This window comes from Salmo salar, chromosome 24 (genome assembly GCF_965601325.2).
Source record: "Salmo salar chromosome 24, fSalSal1, whole genome shotgun sequence".
Lineage (NCBI taxonomy): Eukaryota > Metazoa > Chordata > Actinopteri > Salmoniformes > Salmonidae > Salmo > Salmo salar.
The window spans coordinates 49,913,337-49,932,500 of record NC_138314.1 but is presented as its reverse complement, the minus strand read 5'-3'; the positions used below and the strand labels follow the sequence as shown (position 1 = coordinate 49,932,500).

General features: G+C 46.3%; 1 protein-coding gene across 1 annotated transcript in view; it reads left to right on the top strand.

Moving 5' to 3' along the window:
- The window catches only part of LOC123730405 (mitogen-activated protein kinase 1), an 88,281-nt gene that overhangs the window by 43,799 nt on the left and 25,318 nt on the right, over positions 1 to 19,164 (top strand). Inside the window, exons 3-6 of the mRNA XM_082968758.1 lie at positions 417 to 606; positions 3,746 to 3,862; positions 11,346 to 11,460; positions 17,779 to 18,020. Of these exons, the coding sequence (XP_082824884.1) occupies positions 417 to 606; positions 3,746 to 3,862; positions 11,346 to 11,460; positions 17,779 to 18,020 (664 nt within the window). The remainder of the gene's footprint in view (positions 1 to 416; positions 607 to 3,745; positions 3,863 to 11,345; positions 11,461 to 17,778; positions 18,021 to 19,164) is intronic.

Sequence of the window (19,164 nt, the reverse complement as noted above, 5' to 3'; positions counted from 1 at the left end):
TAGCGTCCCATCTAGCGTAGAGAGGTTAATGATGGTGTTGGAGTTGTGCCTGGCCATGCAGTCGTGGGTGAACAGGGAGTATAGGAGGGGACTGAGGGGCTCCTGTGTCCTTCAAAGTCCATCTCCTCTATACCATGTTTCTTGTAGGATTACAATTTCTGCATTTTTTGTTTATTTGGTGAAGTCAAGTTTCCTGCTCATTAGAGCAAAGGCAGATGACCTCAGGCCATCTGCCCAGGATGAGATGGTAAAGACTTTGTGTTTTCATAGTGTCCAATGTTAGTCGTGTGGTTTGGGCAGAGCCTGCTGAGATCTCTCTCTCTCTCTCTCCCCACCAACACAGCAGCAGTGCAGTCTGATTGATGAATGAATGAACACCTCCAGTCTAGTTTGTTCCTTAACCCCTTGTCTCCTAGCTACATCGTGCAGGACCTGATGGAGACAGACCTGTATAAGCTCCTGAAGACCCAGCACCTGAGCAACGATCACATCTGTTACTTCCTGTACCAGATCCTGAGAGGCCTGAAGTACATCCACTCTGCTAACGTCCTGCACCGCGACCTTAAACCCTCCAACCTGCTGCTCAATACCACCTGTGATCTAAAGGTACAGAACCCTGACCTTTGATCCCTGCCCCTCATCCCCTAATGTCCTGCACTGTGGGGCAGAGAAAATGGTGTTGTTTTATAGCTAATTTCCTTAGATTTTTTTAAATGTATTTTTTTTTATGCCTTATGACGTGTTTATATGCTATCTGGGGGCCCAACCTCCAGACCTACTACTACTAATGTCCTGCACCGAGGTCTAAACCTACTGCTCAATACCATCTGTTATCTAGAGGTACAGAACCCTAATGTCCTGCACCGAGGTCTAAACCTACTGCTCAATACCATCTGTTATCTAGAGGTACAGAACCCTAATGTCCTGCACCGAGGTCTAAACCTACTGCTCAATACCATCTGTTATCTAGAGGTACAGAACCCTAATGTCCTGCACCGAGGCCTGAACCTACTGCTCAATACCATCTGTTATCTAGAGGTACAGAACCCTAATGTCCTGCACCGAGGTCTAAACCTACTGCTCAATACCATCTGTTATCTAGAGGTACAGAACCCTAATGTCCTGCACCGAGGCCTGAACCTACTGCTCAATACCATCTGTTATCTAGAGGTACAGAACCCTAATGTCCTGCACCGAGGCCTGAACCTACTGCTCAATACCATCTGTTATCTAGAGGTACAGAACCCTAATGTCCTGCACCGAGGCCTAAACCTACTGCTCAATACCATCTGTTATCTAGAGGTACAGAACCCTAATGTCCTGCACCGAGGCCTAAACCTACTGCTCAATACCATCTGTTATCTAGAGGTACAGAACCCTAATGTCCTGCACCGAGGTCTAAACCTACTGCTCAATACCATCTGTTATCTAGAGGTACAGAACCCTAATGTCCTGCACCGAGGCCTAAACCTACTGCTCAATACCATCTGTTATCTAGAGGTACAGAACCCTAATGTCCTGCACCGAGGCCTAAACCTACTGCTCAATACCATCTGTTATCTAGAGGTACAGAACCCTAATGTCCTGCACCGAGGCCTGAACCTACTGCTCAATACCATCTGTTATCTAGAGGTACAGAACCCTAATGTCCTGCACCGAGGCCTAAACCTACTGCTCAATACCATCTGTTATCTAGAGGTACAGAACCCTAATGTCCTGCACCGAGGCCTAAACCTACTGCTCAATACCATCTGTTATCTAGAGGTACAGAACCCTAATGTCCTGCACCGAGGCCTGAACCTACTGCTCAATACCATCTGTTATCTAGAGGTACAGAACCCTAATGTCCTGCACCGAGGTCTAAACCTACTGCTCAATACCATCTGTTATCTAGAGGTACAGAACCCTAATGTCCTACACCGAGGCCTAAACCTACTGCTCAATACCATCTGTTATCTAGAGGTACAGAACCCTAATGTCCTGCACCGAGGTCTAAACCTACTGCTCAATACCATCTGTTATCTAGAGGTACAGAACCCTAATGTCCTGCACCGAGGCCTAAACCTACTGCTCAATACCATCTGTTATCTAGAGGTACAGAACCCTAATGTCCTGCACCGAGGTCTAAACCTACTGCTCAATACCATCTGTTATCTAGAGGTACAGAACCCTAATGTCCTGCACCGAGGCCTGAACCTACTGCTCAATACCATCTGTTATCTAGAGGTACAGAACCCTAATGTCCTGCACCGAGGTCTAAACCTACTGCTCAATACCATCTGTTATCTAGAGGTACAGAACCCTAATGTCCTGCACCGAGGCCTAAACCTACTGCTCAATACCATCTGTTATCTAGAGGTACAGAACCCTAATGTCCTGCACCGAGGCCTAAACCTACTGCTCAATACCATCTGTTATCTAGAGGTACAGAACCCTAATGTCCTGCACCGAGGCCTAAACCTACTGCTCAATACCATCTGTTATCTAGAGGTACAGAACCCTAATGTCCTGCACCGAGGCCTAAACCTACTGCTCAATACCATCTGTTATCTAGAGGTACAGAACCCTAATGTCCTGCACCGAGGCCTGAACCTACTGCTCAATACCATCTGTTATCTAGAGGTACAGAACCCTAATGTCCTGCACCGAGGCCTGAACCTACTGCTCAATACCATCTGTTATCTAGAGGTACAGAACCCTAATGTCCTGCACCGAGGCCTGAACCTACTGCTCAATACCATCTGTTATCTAGAGGTACAGAACCCTAATGTCCTGCACCGAGGCCTAAACCTACTGCTCAATACCATCTGTTATCTAGAGGTACAGAACCCTAATGTCCTGCACCGAGGCCTAAACCTACTGCTCAATACCATCTGTTATCTAGAGGTACAGAATTCTAATGTCCTGCACCGAGGTCTAAACCTACTGCTCAATACCATCTGTTATCTAGAGGTACAGAACCCTAATGTCCTGCACCGAGGCCTAAACCTACTGCTCAATACCATCTGTTATCTAGAGGTACAGAACCCTAATGTCCTGCACCGAGGCCTAAACCTACTGCTCAATACCATCTGTTATCTAGAGGTACAGAATTCTAATGTCCTGCACCGAGGCCTAAACCTACTGCTCAATACCATCTGTTATCTAGAGGTACAGAACCCTAATGTCCTGCACCGAGGCCTGAACCTACTGCTCAATACCATCTGTTATCTAGAGGTACAGAACCCTAATGTCCTGCACCGAGGTCTAAACCTACTGCTCAATACCATCTGTTATCTAGAGGTACAGAACCCTAATGTCCTGCACCGAGGCCTGAACCTACTGCTCAATACCATCTGTTATCTAGAGGTACAGAACCCTAATGTCCTGCACCGAGGTCTAAACCTACTGCTCAATACCATCTGTTATCTAGAGGTACAGAACCCTAATGTCCTGCACCGAGGCCTAAACCTACTGCTCAATACCATCTGTTATCTAGAGGTACAGAACCCTAATGTCCTGCACCGAGGTCTAAACCTACTGCTCAATACCATCTGTTATCTAGAGGTACAGAACCCTAATGTCCTGCACCGAGGCCTAAACCTACTGCTCAATACCATCTGCGACCTCAAGTTAGTGGATTGATTGAACAAATTAGCACCAGGTCCACCCACTCGTCTCTCTCGACCCTCCTTCTCTACCCTCCTCTGTCCTCTACCCTCCACCTCCTATCCTCCTCTCCTTGCTAAACTTCTCCCCTCCTTAGATCTGTGACTTTGGTCTCGCACGTGTGGCTGACCCGGACCACGACCACACGGGCTTCCTGACAGAGTACGTTGCGACTCGTTGGTACCGTGCACCTGAGATCATGCTGAACTCCAAGGTGAACTGCAACAGCTCAATACACCACTATACACCACTATACACCACTATACACCACTATACACCCCTATACACCCCAATACACCACTATACACCACTACACTATAACACCCCAATACACCACTATACACCACTATACACCACTATACACCACTATACACCACTATACACCACTACACTATAACACCCCAATACACCACAATACACCACTATACACCACTATACACCACTATACACCACTATACACCACTATACACCACTATACACCACTATACACCCCAATACACCACTATACACCACTATACACCACTATACACCACTACACTATAACACCCCAATACACCACAATACACCCCAATACACCACTATACACCCCAATACACCACTATACACCACTACACTATAACACCCCAATACACCACAATACACCCCAATACACCACTATACACCACTACACTAACACCCCAATACACCACTATACACCCCAATACACCCCAATACACCACTATACACCACTACACTAACACCCCAATACACCACTATACACCACAATACACCCCAATACACCACTACACTATAACACCTCAATACACCACTACACACCACAATACACCACACCACTACACACCACAATACACCACTACACACCACAATACACCACTACACACCACAATACACCACAATACACCACACCACTACACTATACCAGCTCAATACACCACTATAACACCACTACACTATAACACCCCATATTAGTCTATAATACTACACTATAACACCCCATATTAGTCTATAATACTACACTATAACACCCCATATTAGTCTATAATACTACACTATAACACCCCATATTAGTCTATAATACTACACTATAACACCCCATATTAGTTTATAATACACCACTACACTATAACACCCCATGTTAGTCTATATTACTACACTACACTACAACACCCCATGTTAGTCTATAATACTACACTATAACACCCCATATTAGTCTATAATACTACACTATAACACCCCATATTAGTCTATATTACTACACTATAACACCCCATATTAGTCTATATTACTACACTATAACACCCCATATTAGTCTATAATACACCACTACACTATAACACCCCATATTAGTCTATATTACTACACTATAACACCCCATATTAGTCTATATTACTACACTATAACACCCCATATTAGTCTATATTACTACACTATAACACCCCATATTAGTCTATAATACTACACTATAACACCCCATATTAGTCTATAATACTACCACTATAACACCCCATATTAGTCTATAATACACCACTACACTATAACACCCCATATTAGTCTATATTACTACACTATAACACCCCATATTAGTCTATAATGCTACACTATAACACCCCATATTAGTCTATAATACTACACTATAACACCCCATATTAGTCTATAATACTACACTATAACACCCCATATTAGTCTATAATACTACACTATAACACCCCATATTAGTCTATAATACTACACTATAACACCCCATATTAGTCTATAATACACCACTACACTATAACACCCCATATTAGTCTATAATACTACACTACACTATAACACCCCATATTAGTCTATAATACACCACTACACTATAACACCCCATATTAGTCAATAATACTACACTACACTATAACACCCCATATTAGTCTATAATACTACACTATAACACCCCATATTAGTCTATAATACTACACTATAACACCCCATATTAGTCTATAATACACCACTATAACACCCCATATTAGTCTATAATACTACACTATAACACCCCATATTAGTCTATAATACACCACTACACTATAACACCCCATATTAGTCTATAATACTACACTATAACACCCCATATTAGTCTATAATACACCACTACACTATAACACCCCATATTAGTCTATAATACTACACTATAACACCCCATATTAGTCTATAATACTACACTATAACACCCCATATTAGTCTATAATACACCACTACACTATAACACCCCATATTAGTCTATATTACTACACTATAACACCCCATATTAGTCTATAATACACCACTATAACACCCCATATTAGTCTATAATACTACACTATAACACCCCATATTAGTCTATAATACACCACTACACTATAACACCCCATATTAGTCTATAATACTACACTATAACACCCCATATTAGTCTATAATACACCACTACACTATAACACCCCATATTAGTCTATAATACTACACTACACTATAACACCCCATATTAGTCTATAATACACCACTACACTATAACACCCCATATTAGTCAATAATACTACACTACACTATAACACCCCATATTAGTCTATAATACTACACTATAACACCCCATATTAGTCTATAATACTACACTATAACACCCCATATTAGTCTATAATACTACACTATAACACCCCATATTAGTCTATAATACACCACTACACTATAACACCCCATATTAGTCTATATTACTACACTATAACACCCCATATTAGTCTATATTACTACACTATAACACCCCATATTAGTCTATAATACTACACTATAACACCCCATATTAGTCTATAATACCACACTATAACACCCCATATTAGTCTATAATACACCACTACACTATAACACCCCATATTAGTCTATAATACTACACTATAACACCCCATATTAGTCTATAATACACCACTACACTATAACACCCCATATTAGTCTATATTACTACACTATAACACCCCATATTAGTCTATAATACACCACTATAACACCCCATATTAGTCTATAATACCACACTATAACACCCCATATTAGTCTATAATACACCACTATAACACCCCATATTAGTCTATAATACACCACTACACTATAACACCCCATATTAGTCTATATTACTACACTATAACACCCCATATTAGTCTATATTACTACACTATAACACCCCATATTAGTCTATATTACTACACTATAACACCCCATATTAGTCTATATTACTACACTATAACACCCCATATTAGTCTATATTACTACACTATAACACCCCATATTACTCTATATTACTACACTATAACACCCCATATTAGTCTATAATACTACACTATAACACCCCATATTAGTCTATATTACTACACTATGACACCCCATATTAGTCTATATTACTACACTATGACACCCCATATTAGTCTATATTACTACACTATGACACCCCATATTAGTCTATAACACACCACTACACTATAACACCCCATATTAGTCTATAATACTACACTATAACACCCCATATTAGTCTATAATACTACACTATAACACCCCATATTAGTCTATAATACCACACTATAACACCCCATATTAGTCTATAATACTACACTATAACACCCCATATTAGTCTATAATACTACACTATAACACCCCATATTAGTCTATAATACTACACTATAACACCCCATATTAGTCTATAATACACCACTACACTATAACACCCCATATTAGTCTATATTACTACACTATAACACCCCATATTAGTCTATAATACTACACTATAACACCCCATATTAGTCTATAATACTACACTATAACACCCCATATTAGTCTATAATACTACACTATAACACCCCATATTAGTCTATAATACTACACTATAACACCCCATATTAGTCTATAATACTACACTATAACACCCCATATTAGTCTATAATACTACACTATAACACCCCATATTAGTCTATAATACACCACTACACTATAACACCACATATTAGTCTATAATACACCACTACACTATAACACCCCATATTAGTCTATAATACACCACTACACTATAACACCCCATATTAGTCTATAATACACCACTACACTATAACACCCCATATTAGTCTATAATACACCACTACACTATAACACCCCATATTAGTCTATATTACTACACTATAACACCCCATATTAGTCTATATTACTACACTATAACACCCCATATTAGTCTATAATACTACACTATAACACCCCATATTAGTCTATAATACACCACTACACTATAACACCCCATGTTAGTCTATATTACTACACTACACTACAACACCCCATGTTAGTCTATATTACTACACTACACTACAACACCCCATATTAGTCTATAATACTACACTATAACACCCCATATTAGTCTATAATACACCACTACACAATAACACCCCATATTAGTCTATAATACTACACTATAACACCCCATATTAGTCTATAACACACCACTACACTATAACACCCCATATTAGTCTATAATACTACACTATAACACCCCATATTAGTCTATAATACTACACTATAACACCCCATATTAGTCTATAATACACCACTACACTACAACACCCCATATTAGTCTATAATACTACACTATAACACCCCATATTAGTCTATAATACTACACTATAACACCCCATATTAGTCTATAATACTACACTATAACACCCCATATTAGTCTATAATACTACACTATAACACCCCATATTAGTCTATATTACTACACTATAACACCCCATATTAGTCTATAATACTACACTATAACACCCCATATTAGTCTATAATACACCACTTCACTATAACACCCCATATTAGTCTATAATACACCACTACACTATAACACCCCATATTAGTCTATATTACTACACTATAACACCCCATATTAGTCTATATTACTACACTATAACACCCCATATTAGTCTATATTACTACACTATACCACCCCATATTAGTCTATATTACTACACTATAACACCCCATATTAGTCTATAATACTACACTATAACACCCCATATTAGTCTATAATACTACACTATAACACCCCATATTAGTCTATATTACTACACTATAACACCCCATATTAGTCTATAATACTACACTATAACACCCCATATTAGTCTATAATACACCACTACACTATAACACCCCATGTTAGTCTATAATACTACACTATAACACCCCATATTAGTCTACAAAGCAAATGCTGTCGCCCGTTTTTATGGCGACTCTGGTAATATACATGACTCAGGCCTGTTTTGGGATCAAACCTCTCTGTCTGGTAATATACATGACTCAGGCCTGTTTTGGGATCAAACCTCTCTGTCTGGTAATATACATGACTCAGGCCTGTTTTGGGATCAAACCTCTCTGTCTGGTAATATACATGACTCAGGCCTGTTTTGGGATCAAACCTCTCTGTCTGGTAATATACATGACTCAGGCCTGTTTTGGGGATATTGATGTATGGCTGATGATGTAGTAGGATTTATTTAGCATCCGAGAGTAAAGAGAAAAGCGCTGTTGGGATGGACCAGGTTGAGTCATGCACTGTGCCACTTTGTGATTGTTCGCCCAGGCAGACCAGCCAATCGATGCTAAGCTTATTTGTGGCCCGGGGGGGTGGGGTCATGACCCTCAGAGACATTGCTTTTATTTTAGTGCTATGAATAACCAGCCCGAGGTTAGCAATTAGACTGTCCTGTTGTCAGCTGTATTAATACTAGAGGGTACTACATGTATCTGCTGTATTAATACTAGGGGTTACTACATGTATCTGCTGTATTAATACTAGAGGGTACTACATGTATCTGCTGTATTAATACTAGAGGTTACTACATGTATCTGCTGTATTAATACTAGAGGGTACTACATGTATCTGCTGTATTAATACTAGAGGGTACTACATGTATCTGCTGTATTAATACTAGAGGGTACTACATGTATCTGCTGTATTAATACTAGTGGGTACTACATGTATCTGCTGTATTAATACTAGAGGTTACTACATGTATCTGCTGTATTAATACTAGAGGGTACTACATGTATCTGCTGTATTAATACTAGGGGTTACTACATGTATCTGCTGTATTAATACTAGGGGTTACTACATGTATCTGCTGTATTAATACTAGAGGGTACTACATGTATCTGCTGTATTAATACTAGAGGGTACTACATGTATCTGCTGTATTAATACTAGTGGGTACTACATGTATCTGCTGTATTAATACTAGGGGTTACTACATGTATCTGCTGTATTAATACTAGGGGTTACTACATGTATCTGCTGTATTAATACTAGGGGTTACTACATGTATCTGCTGTATTAATACTAGGGGTTACTACATGTATCTGCTGTATTAATACTAGAGGGTACTACATGTATCTGCTGTATTAATACTAGAGGTTACTACATGTATCTGCTGTATTAATACTAGGGGTTACTACATGTATCTGCTGTATTAATACTAGAGGGTACTACATGTATGTGCTGTATTAATACTAGAGGGTACTACATGTATCTGCTGTATTAATACTAGTGGGTACTACATGTATCTGCTGTATTAATACTAGGGGTTACTACATGTATCTGCTGTATTAATACTAGAGGGTACTACATGTATCTGCTGTATTAATACTAGGGGTTACTACATGTATTTGCTGTGTTAATACTAGAGGGTACTACATGTATCTGCTGTGTTAATACTAGAGGTTACTACATGTATCTGCTGTATTAATACTAGGGGTTACTACATGTATCTGCTGTATTAATGCTAGAGGTTACTACATGTATCTCCTGTATTAACGCTAGAGGTTACTACATGTATCTGCTGTATTAATGCTAGAGGTTACTACATGTATCTGCTGTATTAATACTAGGGGTTACTACATGTATCTGCTGTATTAATGCTAGAGGTTACTACATGTATCTGCTGTATTAATGCTAGAGGTTACTACATGTATCTGCTGTATTAATGCTAGAGGTTACTACATGTATCTGCTGTATTAATGCTAGGGGTTACTACATGTATCTGCTGTATTAATGCTAGGGGTTACTACATGTATCTGCTGTATTAATGCTAGAGGTTACTACATGTATCTGCTGTATTAATGCTAGAGGTTACTACATGTATCTGCTGTATTAATGCTAGAGGTTACTACATGTATCTGCTGTATTAATGCTAGAGGTTACTACATGTATCTGCTGTATTAGTACTAGGGGTTACTACATGTATCTGCTGTATTAATACTAGGGGTTACTACATGTATCTGCTGTATTAATGCTAGAGGGTACTACATGTATCTGCTGTGTTAATGCTAGAGGGTACTACATGTATCTGCTGTATTAATACTAGGGGTTACTACATGTATCTGCTGTATTAATGCTAGGGGTTACTACATGTATCTGCTGTATTAATGCTAGGGGTTACTACATGTATCTGCTGTATTAATGCTAGAGGTTACTACATGTATCTGCTGTATTAATGCTAGGGGTTACTACATGTATCTGCTGTATTAATGCTAGAGGTTACTACATGTATCTGCTGTATTAATGCTAGAGGTTACTACATGTATCTGCTGTATTAATACTAGAGGGTACTACATGTATCTGCTGTATTAATACTAGAGGGTACTACATGTATCTGCTGTATTAATACTAACCTCTCCTCTTTCAGGGTTACACCAAGTCTATTGATATCTGGTCTGTGGGCTGCATCCTGGCTGAAATGCTCTCCAATAGACCCATCTTCCCGGGGAAGCACTACCTGGACCAGCTGAACCACATCCTGGGTACACACACACACACACACACACACACACACACACACACACACACACACACACACACAGCTGAACCACATCCTGGGTACACACACACACACACACACACACACACACACACACACACACACACACACACAGCTGAACCACATCCTGGGTACACACACACACACACACACACACACACACACACACACACACACAGCTGAACCACATCCTGGGTACACACACACACACACACACACACACACACACACACACACACACACACAGCTGAACCACATCCTGGGTACACACACACACACACACACACACACACAGCTGAACCACATCCTGGGTATATACACACACACACACACACACAGCTGAACCACATCCTGGGTACACACACACACACACACACACACACACACACACACACACACAGCTGAACCACATCCTGGGTACACACACACACACACACACACACACACACACACACACACACACACACACACACACACACACACACACACACACACACACACACACACACACACACACAGCTGAACCACATCCTGGGTATATACACACACACACACACACACACACACACACACACACACACACACACACACACACACACACACACACACACACAGCTGAACCACATCCTGGGTACACACACACACACACACACACACACACACAGCTCAACCACATACTGGGTACACACACACACACACACACACACACACACACACACACACACACACGCTCAACCACATACTGGGTACACACACACACACACACACACACACACACACAGCTCAACCACATACTGGGTACACACACACACACACACACACACACACACACACAGCTCAACCACATAGTGGGTACACACACACACACACACACACACACACACACACACAGCTCATCCACATACTGAGGACACACACAGTTTGATATACAACGATTGTGTTGAACAATCTAGTTTCCTCTATTCAATATGTTTCTATTCCTAACAAATCCACCCCTGGTGTCCCCCTCTAGCTGTTGACCCCTGGTGTCTCCCTCTAGCTGTTGACCCCTGGTGTCCCCCTCTAGCTGTTGACCCCTGGTGTCCCCCTCTAGCTGTTGACCCCTGGTGTCCCCCTCTAGCTGTTGACCCCTGGTGTCTCCCTCTAGCTGTTGACCCCTGGTGTCCCCCTCTAGCTGTTGACCCCTGGTGTCCCCCTCTAGCTGTTGACCCCTGGTGTCCCCCTCTAGCTGTTGACCCCTGGTGTCTCCCCTCTAGCTGTTGACCCCTGGTGTCCCCCTCTAGCTGTTGACCCCTGGTGTCTCCCTCTAGCTGTTGACCCCTGGTGTCCCCCTCTAGCTGTTGACCCCTGGTGTCCCCCTCTAGCTGTTGACCCCTGGTGTCTCCCTCTAGCTGTTGACCCCTGGTGTCCCCCTCTAGCTGTTGACCCCTGGTGTCTCCCTCTAGCTGTTGACCCCTGGTGTCCCCCTCTAGCTGTTGAGTTGACCCCTGGTGTCTCCCTCTAGCTGTTGACCCCTGGTGTCCCCCTCTAGCTGTTGAGGTGACCCCTGGTGTCTCCCTCTAGCTGTTGAGGTGACCCCTGGTGTCTCCCTCTAGCTGTTGACCCCTGGTGTCTCCCGTCTAGCTGTTGAGGTGACCCCTGGTGTCTCCCTCTAGCTGTTGAGTTGACCCCTGGTGTCATGTCCCCCTCTAGCTGTTGAGGTGACCCCTGGTGTCCCCCTCTAGCTGTTGAGGTGACCCCTGGTGTCTCCCTCTAGCTGTTGAGGTGACCCCTGGTGTCTCCCTCTAGCTGTTGACCCCTGGTGTCTCCCGTCTAGCTGTTGAGGTGACCCCTGGTGTCTCCCTCTAGCTGTTGAGTTGACCCCTGGTGTCATGTCCCCCTCTAGCTGTTGAGGTGACCCCTGGTGTCCCCCTCTAGCTGTTGAGGTGACCCCTGGTGTCTCCCTCTAGCTGTTGAGTTGACCCCTGGTGTCTCCCTCTAGCTGTTGAGGTGACCCCTGGTGTCTCCCTCTAGCTGTTGAGTTGACCCCTGGTGTCTCCCTCTAGCTGTTGAGTTGACCCCTGGTGTCTCCCGTCTAGCTGTTGAGGTGACCCCTGGTGTCTCCCTCTAGCTGTTGAGGTGACCCCTGGTGTCTCCCTCTAGCTGTTGAGGTGACCCCTGGTGTCTCCCTCTAGCTGTTGAGTTGACCCCTGGTGTCTCCCTCTAGCTGTTGAGGTGACCCCTGGTGTCTCCCTCTAGCTGTTGAGGTGACCCCTGGTGTCATGTCTCCCTCTAGCTGTTGAGTTGACCCCTGGTGTCATGTCTCCCTCTAGCTGTTGAGTTGACCCCTGGTGTCTCCCTCTAGCTGTTGAGGTGACCCCTGGTGTCTCCCTCTAGCTGTTGAGGTGACCCCTGGTGTCTCCCTCTAGCTGTTGAGTTGACCCCTGGTGTCTCCCGTCTAGCTGTTGAGTTGACCCCTGGTGTCTCCCTCTAGCTGTTGAGTTGACCCCTGGTGTCCCCCTCTAGCTGTTCAGTTGACCCCTGGTGTCTCCCTCTAGCTGTTGAGTTGACCCCTGGTGTCCCCCTCTAGCTGTTGAGGTGACCCCTGGTGTCATGTCTCCCTCTAGCTGTTGAGTTGACCCCTGGTGTCTCCCTCTAGCTGTTGAGGTGACCCCTGGTGTCTCCCGTCTAGCTGTTGAGTTGACCCCTGGTGTCATGTCTCCCTCTAGCTGTTGAGTTGACCCCTGGTGTCTCCCTCTAGCTGTTGAGGTGACCCCTGGTGTCTCCCTCTAGCTGTTGAGGTGACCCCTGGTGTCCCCCTCTAGCTGTTGACCCCTGGTGTCTCCCGTCTAGCTGTTGAGGTGACCCCTGGTGTCTCCCTCTAGCTGTTGAGGTGACCCCTGGTGTCTCCCTCTAGCTGTTGAGGTGACCCCTGGTGTCTCCCTCTAGCTGTTGAGGTGACCCCTGGTGTCTCCCTCTAGCTGTTGAGGTGACCCCTGGTGTCTCCCTCTAGCTGTTGAGTTGACCCCTGGTGTCTCCCTCTAGCTGTTGAGGTGACCCCTGGTGTCTCCCTCTAGCTGTTGAGTTGACCCCTGGTGTCCCCCTCTAGCTGTTGAGTTGACCCCTGGTGTCTCCCTCTAGCTGTTGAGTTGACCCCTGGTGTCTCCCTCTAGCTGTTGAGTTGACCCCTGGTGTCCCCCTCTAGCTGTTGAGGTGACCCCTGGTGTCTCCCTCTAGCTGTTGAGTTGACCCCTGGTGTCCCCCTCTAGCTGTTGAGGTGACCCCTGGTGTCTCCCTCTAGCTGTTGAGGTGACCCCTGGTGTCTCCCTCTAGCTGTTGAGTTGACCCCTGGTGTCTCCCGTCTAGCTGTTGAGTTGACCCCTGGTGTCTCCCTCTAGCTGTTGAGGTGACCCCTGGTGTCTCCCTCTAGCTGTTGAGGTGACCCCTGGTGTCCCCCTCTAGCTGTTGACCCCTGGTGTCTCCCGTCTAGCTGTTGAGGTGACCCCTGGTGTCTCCCTCTAGCTGTTGAGGTGACCCCTGGTGTCTCCCTCTAGCTGTTGAGGTGACCCCTGGTGTCTCCCTCTAGCTGTTGAGGTGACCCCTGGTGTCTCCCTCTAGCTGTTGAGGTGACCCCTGGTGTCTCCCTCTAGCTGTTGAGGTGACCCCTGGTGTCCCCCTCTAGCTGTTGAGGTGACCCCTGGTGTCCCCCTCTAGCTGTTGACCCCTGGTGTCTCCCTCTAGCTGTTGAGTTGACCCCTGGTGTCTCCCTCTAGCTGTTGAGGTGACCCCTGGTGTCCCCCTCTAGCTGTTGAGTTGACCCCTGGTGTCATGTCTCCCTCTAGCTGTTGAGTTGACCCCTGGTGTCTCCCTCTAGCTGTTGAGTTGACCCCTGGTGTCCCCCTCTAGCTGTTGAGGTGACCCCTGGTGTCTCCCTCTAGCTGTTGAGTTGACCCCTGGTGTCTCCCTCTAGCTGTTGAGGTGACCCCTGGTGTCCCCCTCTAGCTGTTGAGTTGACCCCTGGTGTCTCCCTCTAGCTGTTGAGTTGACCCCTGGTGTCTCCCGTCTAGCTGTTGAGGTGACCCCTGGTGTCTCCCTCTAGCTGTTGAGGTGACCCCTGGTGTCCCCCTCTAGCTGTTGAGTTGACCCCTGGTGTCATGTCTCCCTCTAGCTGTTGAGTTGACCCCTGGTGTCTCCCTCTAGCTGTTGAGTTGACCCCTGGTGTCTCCCTCTAGCTGTTGAGGTGACCCCTGGTGTCCCCCTCTAGCTGTTGAGTTGACCCCTGGTGTCTCCCTCTAGCTGTTGACCCCTGGTGTCCCCCTCTAGCTGTTGAGGTGACCCCTGGTGTCTCCCTCTAGCTGTTGAGGTGACCCCTGGTGTCTCCCTCTAGCTGTTGACCCCTGGTGTCTCCCGTCTAGCTGTTGAGGTGACCCCTGGTGTCTCCCTCTAGCTGTTGAGTTGACCCCTGGTGTCATGTCCCCCTCTAGCTGTTGAGGTGACCCCTGGTGTCCCCCTCTAGCTGTTGAGGTGACCCCTGGTGTCCCCCTCTAGCTGTTGAGTTGACCCCTGGTGTCTCCCTCTAGCTGTTGAGGTGACCCCTGGTGTCTCCCTCTAGCTGTTGAGGTGACCCCTGGTGTCTCCCTCTAGCTGTTGAGGTGACCCCTGGTGTCTCCCTCTAGCTGTTGAGTTGACCCCTGGTGTCTCCCTCTAGCTGTTGAGGTGACCCCTGGTGTCTCCCTCTAGCTGTTGAGGTGACCCCTGGTGTCTCCCTCTAGCTGTTGACCCCTGGTGTCTCCCTCTAGCTGTTGAGGTGACCCCTGGTGTCCCCCTCTAGCTGTTGAGTTGACCCCTGGTGTCATGTCTCCCTCTAGCTGTTGAGTTGACCCCTGGTGTCTCCCTCTAGCTGTTGAGTTGACCCCTGGTGTCATGTCTCCCTCTAGCTGTTGAGGTGACCCCTGGTGTCCCCCTCTAGCTGTTGAGTTGACCCCTGGTGTCTCCCTCTAGCTGTTGAGGTGACCCCTGGTGTCTCCCTCTAGCTGTTGAGGTGACCCCTGGTGTCTCCCGTCTAGCTGTTGAGTTGACCCCTGGTGTCTCCCTCTAGCTGTTGAGGTGACCCCTGGTGTCTCCCTCTAGCTGTTGAGGTGACCCCTGGTGTCCCCCTCTAGCTGTTGACCCCTGGTGTCTCCCGTCTAGCTGTTGAGGTGACCCCTGGTGTCTCCCTCTAGCTGTTGAGGTGACCCCTGGTGTCTCCCTCTAGCTGTTGAGGTGACCCCTGGTGTCTCCCTCTAGCTGTTGAGGTGACCCCTGGTGTCTCCCTCTAGCTGTTGAGGTGACCCCTGGTGTCTCCCTCTAGCTGTTGAGTTGACCCCTGGTGTCTCCCTCTAGCTGTTGAGGTGACCCCTGGTGTCTCCCTCTAGCTGTTGAGTTGACCCCTGGTGTCTCCCTCTAGCTGTTGAGTTGACCCCTGGTGTCTCCCTCTAGCTGTTGAGGTGACCCCTGGTGTCTCCCTCTAGCTGTTGAGTTGACCCCTGGTGTCTCCCGTCTAGCTGTTGAGTTGACCCCTGGTGTCTCCCTCTAGCTGTTGAGGTGACCCCTGGTGTCTCCCTCTAGCTGTTGAGGTGACCCCTGGTGTCATGTCTCCCTCTAGCTGTTGAGTTGACCCCTGGTGTCATGTCTCCCTCTAGCTGTTGAGTTGACCCCTGGTGTCATGTCTCCCTCTAGCTGTTGAGTTGACCCCTGGTGTCTCCCTCTAGCTGTTGAGGTGACCCCTGGTGTCTCCCTCTAGCTGTTGAGGTGACCCCTGGTGTCTCCCTCTAGCTGTTGAGTTGACCCCTGGTGTCCCCCTCTAGCTGTTGAGTTGACCCCTGGTGTCTCCCTCTAGCTGTTGAGTTGACCCCTGGTGTCTCCCTCTAGCTGTTGAGTTGACCCCTGGTGTCCCCCTCTAGCTGTTGAGGTGACCCCTGGTGTCTCCCTCTAGCTGTTGAGTTGACCCCTGGTGTCCCCCTCTAGCTGTTGAGGTGACCCCTGGTGTCTCCCTCTAGCTGTTGAGTTGACCCCTGGTGTCTCCCTCTAGCTGTTGAGGTGACCCCTGGTGTCTCCCTCTAGCTGTTGAGGTGACCCCTGGTGTCCCCCTCTAGCTGTTGACCCCTGGTGTCTCCCGTCTAGCTGTTGAGGTGACCCCTGGTGTCTCCCTCTAGCTGTTGAGGTGACCCCTGGTGTCTCCCTCTAGCTGTTGAGGTGACCCCTGGTGTCTCCCTCTAGCTGTTGAGGTGACCCCTGGTGTCTCCCTCTAGCTGTTGAGTTGACCCCTGGTGTCCCCCTCCAGGTATCCTAGGGTCTCCTTCCCAGGAGGATCTGAACTGTATCATCAACATCAAGGCCAGGAACTACCTGCTGTCTCTCCCGCTGCGCTGCAAGGTTCCCTGGAGCCGCCTCTTCCCCAACGCCGACCCCAAAGCTCTGGACCTGCTGGACAAGATGTTGACCTTTAACCCCCACAAGAGGATCGAGGTGGAGGAGGCTCTGGCTCACCCTTACCTGGAGCAGTACTACGATCCTACAGATGAGGTAATGAACTCTGAACCCTGACCCTGACTCACCCTTACCTGGAGCAGTACTACATCCCTACAGATGAGGTAATGACCCCTGACCCTGACTCACCCTTACCTGGAGCAGTACTACATCCCTACAGATGAGGTAATGACCCCTGACCCTAGCTCACCCTTACCTGGAGCAGTACTACAGCCCTACAGATGAGGTAATGACCCCTGACCCTAGCTCACCCTTACCTGGAGCAGTACTACAGCCCTACAGATGAGGTAATGACCCCTGACCCTAGCTCACCCTTACCTGGAGCAGTACTACAGCCCTACAGATGAGGTAATGACCCCTGACCCTGACTCACCCTTACCTGGAGCAGTACTACAGCCCTACAGATGCGGTAATGACCCCTGACCCTAGCTCACCCTGATCTGGAGCAGTACTACAGCCCTACAGATGAGGTAATGACCCCTGACCCTAGCTCACCCTTACCTGGAGCAGTACTACAGCCCTACAGATGAGGTAATGACCCCTGACCCTAGCTCACCCTTACCTGGAGCAGTACTACAGCCCTACAGATGAGGTAATGACCCCTGACCCTGACTCACCCTTACCTGGAGCAGTACTACGATCCTACAGATGAGGTAATGAACCCTGACCCTGACTCACCCTTACCTGGAGCAGTACTACAGCCCTACAGATGAGGTAATGACCCCTGACCCTGACTCACCCTTACCTGGAGCAGTACTACGATCCTACAGATGAGGTAATGACCCCTGACCCTAGCTCACCCTTACCTGGAGCAGTACTACAGCCCTACAGATGAGGTAATGACCCCTGACCCTAGCTCACCCTTACCTGGAGCAGTACTACAGCCCTACAGATGAGGTAATGACCCCTGACCCTGACTCACCCTTACCTGGAGCAGTACTACGATCCTACAGATGAGGTAATGAACCCTGACCCTGACTCACCCTTACCTGGAGCAGTACTACGATCCTACAGATGAGGTAATGACCCCTGAACCCTGACCCTGACTCACCCTTACCTGGAGCAGTACTACGATCCTACAGATGAGGTAATGAACCCTGACCCTGACTCACCCTTACCTGGAGCAGTACTACAGCCCTACAGATGAGGTAATGACCCCTGACCCTGACTCACCCTTACC